The sequence below is a fragment of the Muscardinus avellanarius genome (assembly GCF_963383645.1).
Source record: "Muscardinus avellanarius genome assembly, chromosome: 13".
NCBI classification, from domain to species: Eukaryota; Metazoa; Chordata; class Mammalia; order Rodentia; family Gliridae; genus Muscardinus; species Muscardinus avellanarius.
The window spans coordinates 52782064-52787196 of record NC_137799.1 but is presented as its reverse complement, the minus strand read 5'-3'; the positions used below and the strand labels follow the sequence as shown (position 1 = coordinate 52787196).

The window sequence follows — 5133 nt, the reverse complement described above, 5'->3', positions numbered from 1 at the left end:
CACTTCTTTACATTGAAAGACAATGTTTTTGGTCTTTCAAAATTTCATGACAGAGCTCTGGATCATTAGGTCATTCCTTTGGTCATTCTATTACTGAAAGGCTGGGCACACATGTATGAATTTTATAGAAAGACAATATTCTCTTAGGCAGTGGAGGAAAATGGAAAATAATTCCATATTTATGATGATGATGATGATGGTGGTGGTGGTGGTGGTGGTGGTACTGGGGTTCCAAGAAACCCTTCTACCTCCAGGTTACACTCTCAGACCTATTTTTATACGTTTTTCTTATTTGGAAACAGGGTCTCTTAAGCCAGCACGGCTGACTTCGAACCTGCGCAATCCTCCTGTCTCCTCCTCCCAAGTGCGGGGATTACAAGCGTGCGCCACCATGCCCGGATAATTCCATATTTAAATCATTAATCTATAGACAATACCTGTACTAAATGCTTTGAAATATCTGCTTCTTTGATATCTGAAACTCTAGATATTTTGACCCATTTTATTTACTTATTTTATTTTACTTACTTATTTATTTGGGATACTGCAGCTATAACCCAGGTATATTCTACATTTGAGCACCACTGCCAACCCTACTTTGTTTTTCGTTTTGAAACAGGGTATCCACTAAGTTGCTGAGGCTGGTCTGGAGCCTGCAATCTTCCTGCCTCATTCTCCCAAGTACTAATGTTACAGGCATTTGGCACTATAGTGCACTCCATTTTATTTATAAGACAATTGGCTTGAAGAGTTAAAGTGGGCTGCTGAACATTAACCCTACAACAAGCAGAATGGAATTTCAAGGTACAATTCTTTATTCTGATTTATGATATAATATATAATTTTTGCTATTTTGGATTCCTGATATAATTGTTAAATTCACTTTACTCTGATATTATACACACGTCCCGCTCCCACTTTGAATTCTCCTGGCTTATGATGTATTTTCACCTCTTTTGGACACTTTTTTTTAGTATTGAGTAACAAATTTACTGATCCAGTTTCTTACTTTCATTTTAAAAGAGAAGTATGTCAGTTTTGTGTCTATGGTAATTTGGTTATATTTGTACTCACATGGCATTTAAATATTGATAAGTCAGAAATTATAAGTAGTAATGCAAATAATTCCTGTGATATCTAAACATTCACAAAATAAAATATTATATGCAGCTAAATTAAAACTGTGTGACAATGACATAAATTAAATAATTCAATTAAACTAATAATTTCAGGAAGCATTATCATCAGTAACAATGAGATATTTTGATGAAGGATTAAATTAGCTATATTTCTGCCTATAAAAATTAACAAAATTCAAGCGGCTTACTGGTTTTCAATATAGTGTTAATGCATAGATGATTACAATTGGAAGTAACTGTCACAATTAAAAATAAACATATTAATGATACATATTATTTTCACTACAGCCATTGCATTAAGTCTTTTCAGAAGAAAATGTTGCAAAATGAGAAAACTATGCACAGAAAAATAGTGCACAGGCTTTCCCAGACTCCCTGTCTTTCATTCTCTACCTCTGAGTCACTGACTTCTCTCTTACCTATACTTCCAACTCTCCTTCGGATCAGGGCTTTGCAATTAAGCATCTTGGTTCATCTTTCTCCCATATACAGAAAACATGTGATGCACTGAAATCAAGCATATGATGCTAAATAAAATCAATCAGAGTGTATTTCTAAAAAACCTCTTTTCCAAGAATTTGAAGTCTTTTATTTTTATTTAATATTTTTGAGAAAATTGTTGTCTTATTTATTCTAAATATTTAACTTTGCTTCACCTAGAGGTGAGACTCAAAGCAGTAAAATAAAGAGAAAGACAAAAAAGGCCAGAAACATTATTTTCTTTTTTTTCTCTTTCTTTCTTTCTTTCTTTCTTTCTTTCTTTCTTTCTTTCTTTCTTTCTTTCTTTCTTTCTTTCTTTCTTTCTTTCTTTCTTTCTTTCTTTCTTTCTTTCTTTCTTTCTTTCTTTCTTTCTTTCTTGTTTTTTTGGTGGTACTGGGGTTCCTGGAAGCCCTTCTACCTCCGGGCTACACTCCCAGACCTATTTTTACATTTTTATTTGGAAACAGGGTCTCCTAAGCCAGTTCGCGTGGCTGGATTCGAACCTGCGCGATCCTCCTGTCTCTGCCTCCCAAGCGCGGGGATTACAAGCGTGCGCCACCACACCCAGCCAGAAACATTATTTTCAATAATTTTCCATACACCACTCTTTCTGTCTCCTGTCCACATTACTAGAAAGTTGTCATTGCATTTGAGTCTCTGGAAGCAAAAGGAACAGGATGGAATTTAAAGACACCAGCTCTTTATACGGCAAGGAGGCCATGAGATCTTCTCTTCCCTTGCTCGCCCTCCTCCTGGCGAGTGTCCTCTGTGCTCACAGGTCCTGAGTCCAGCTTTCTTAAGGGCGCCAAGTCCATGTGCTTTCCCACAGTAGTGATGGTTTCAATCCGCAGAGCAGCACCCTCACATTCACCATAATACTAACCAAAATTAAAGGAAATCATTGTTCTTAAACATATCAGCATTTATAATAAATGAAAGGTAAATGTATTCACGTGACTTACCAATACATCAAATCCATGAAATCTATCTTGCCAAAAATGTAATTATTTATTTATTTATTTATTTATTTATTTATTTATTTATTTATTTTTGCAGGTCCGGGGATGGAACCCAGGGGTATTCGACCTCCGAGCTACACCCCCAGTACTATTTTTTATTCTTTATTTTGAAACTGGGTCTCACTATGTTGTGGAGGGCCTCACTAAGTAGCTGAGGCTCCCGCGAACCGCGATCCTCCTGTCTCAGACTCCCAAATGCTGGGATAACAAGTGTGCACCACCACACCCAGCTTCAAAAATGTATTTTAAAAAGGTGCACACTTGTAATCCCAGCATTTGGGAAGCTGAGACAGAGGGATCACGGTTCAGGGTCAGCCTCAGCTACTTACTGAGGCCCTTCGCAACTCAGTGAGACCCTGTCTCAAAATAATAAATAAAAAATGGGGGTGTAGCTCGGAGGTCGAATGCCCCTGGGTTCCATTCCCAGTGCTGCAAAATAAATAAATAAATAAATAAATAAATAAATAAATAAATAAATAAACTTGTAGAGAGAAAAAATATCTTACATTCTGCTTCAGATTCCATCCTATTTTTATCCGCATCAGAAAGCAACCTCTCAGAAATCCTTTCTATATATGTGATCTCTGTTTTCTTTGTTCTTTTGTATCTTTTTTGCATATGGTGATATGGTTCCCACTGATTAATTCTACTCATTCTCCCCGTCACTAAGATCACCACTGCTGTGCACTTTTTTGATGTAGTTGCAAGTTTCAATCCGCCCTGTCCTTACGTCCATTGAATTTCTCTTCTAAGAAACTTTGATTATTTTTGGTTTATATTGTTACTGAGGCGTGAACCCAGGAGCATTTACCTCCCATCTACACCTTCACATCTTTTTATTTATTTTTAGTTTTTAATTTTAAACTGTGTCTCACTAAGTTGCTGAGGCTGGCCTCAAACTATGATTTCCATTCTCATCCTCCCAAGCACTGGAATGACAAATGTGCACCCCATGCCCAGCTTAAGGAAGTTTATTTTCTTAAGTCCACTTTTACCATCATCATGCATTCTAGTTGCTATAATGTGAGGCTCTTCCACCCTGCTTCCTTCACGGCTCTTCTCTTCTCCCTCTTTAAACATGGAGGGTCTTCAGGATGAGGCTGAAGTCTCTTTCTTCGTCCACACTCCCACCCACAAGACCTCCGCCATTGCTGGTCGGTTAGTTGTAGATATGAAACTTCGGACGGTGCATTTGCACTTAGAGGTGGATCCATCAACTTGTCTTCTGCGTTAGATGACATCTTGTTGGCACCTGTAAGGCCCGTCATGCTATGTTCTACCTTCTACAGAGAAATGTCATTATTTTTCTTCTCCTTATAGCATTTAAATAACTGATACTAAGTATGATTATGGTTTTATAATTTCTTTCCCTATAGAAATCAAAGACACAAGAGAGCAGAAACTAGATTTGTCTTGCTCATGTCGGTAGCATGAGACAACATACAACCTGGCTTCAAAGAAATAAATTTGTACATATAATATAACTTTAATGTATCTATTAACTCTACCATTTTTAATGAAGTTGCATAATCGGGCCTGAGGTTTCCTTTTAAAGAATAAACATGCAAGGAACTTTTTCTTAGTAATAATTTAATGAAGAAAGCAAAATAAGAAATTCACCAAATACAAACAGAATGTTTTGTTATGTCAGCTGCATTATAAAGTACAAATGCAATTATATAGGCAACAATAATTTATATCTTATAAATATTATAAAAATAAATATTTAAATAAAATAGAGGGATATATTCTCTTGCTCATAACATGTAAGGAGTAACTTTAGGCTTAAAACTCCAGATTTGGCAAATTGATAGATTTTATGTTGTGATTGTAATAAAAATGAGAGTCATATAAAGGATAGAATTGTGGAAGTGTGATGCAGTGAGATCTTCAGTGAGAGTCACTGTCCTGTGGACCAGGTCTCACTCCTTGCTCCTCAGTCCTCCCTGCAAGTTTGCTGATGCAGACAAGGATCTCATGACCTCTGCTCTGACCACCTCCCAGGCACAGGGGACATACTTGTGCCGTCTCAGGTAGAGAGTGATCCTCTGGAAGTAGCTCCTCACAGCCATCAGGGCGGGCTCTGCCACCCCCACCTGCTGCATCTCACAGGCCTCCAGCTCACTCAGCTGCTGGTGCAGGTCAGCCAGGAGTTGGTGCAGGAGGGTCTCCTCCCAAGCGGCAGAGGACTCCTGTGTGCTGAAGAGGTCGAAGACGTGCTGGGTCACCTCCTGCAGGACACACAAGGCTTGAGGCTCCTGCCCCTGCTTGCTGTGAAAGTGCTGCTGGGGGAAGCCAAAGTCCTTTCTGTAGTTCCTGCAGGAGTACAGGGGCCTTGTCCTCAGTTGTGTGAGGAGGGTCAGAGCTGACTGGTCTTGTGTGTCAGGAGCAGCCAGGCCCAGGTTATAGTTGTGAGTCAGGTCCCATGCCAGAGAGCAGGTTGCCTTGCAGCTGAGCAGCCCCAGGGCCAGCAGGACAGCAAAGGGCGAGGCCAT

General features: G+C 38.9%; 1 protein-coding gene across 1 annotated transcript; it reads right to left on the bottom strand.

The window, feature by feature from the left end:
* Positions 1–4560: 4560 nt before the first annotated feature.
* LOC308272204 (interferon alpha-2-like) lies at positions 4561–5133 on the bottom strand (the record flags this gene model as incomplete). The annotated part of the gene is made up of 1 exon (XM_080708970.1): positions 4561–5133. The coding sequence occupies one exon, from the start codon at positions 5131–5133 to the stop codon at positions 4561–4563; it is 573 nt and encodes a 190-aa protein (XP_080565096.1).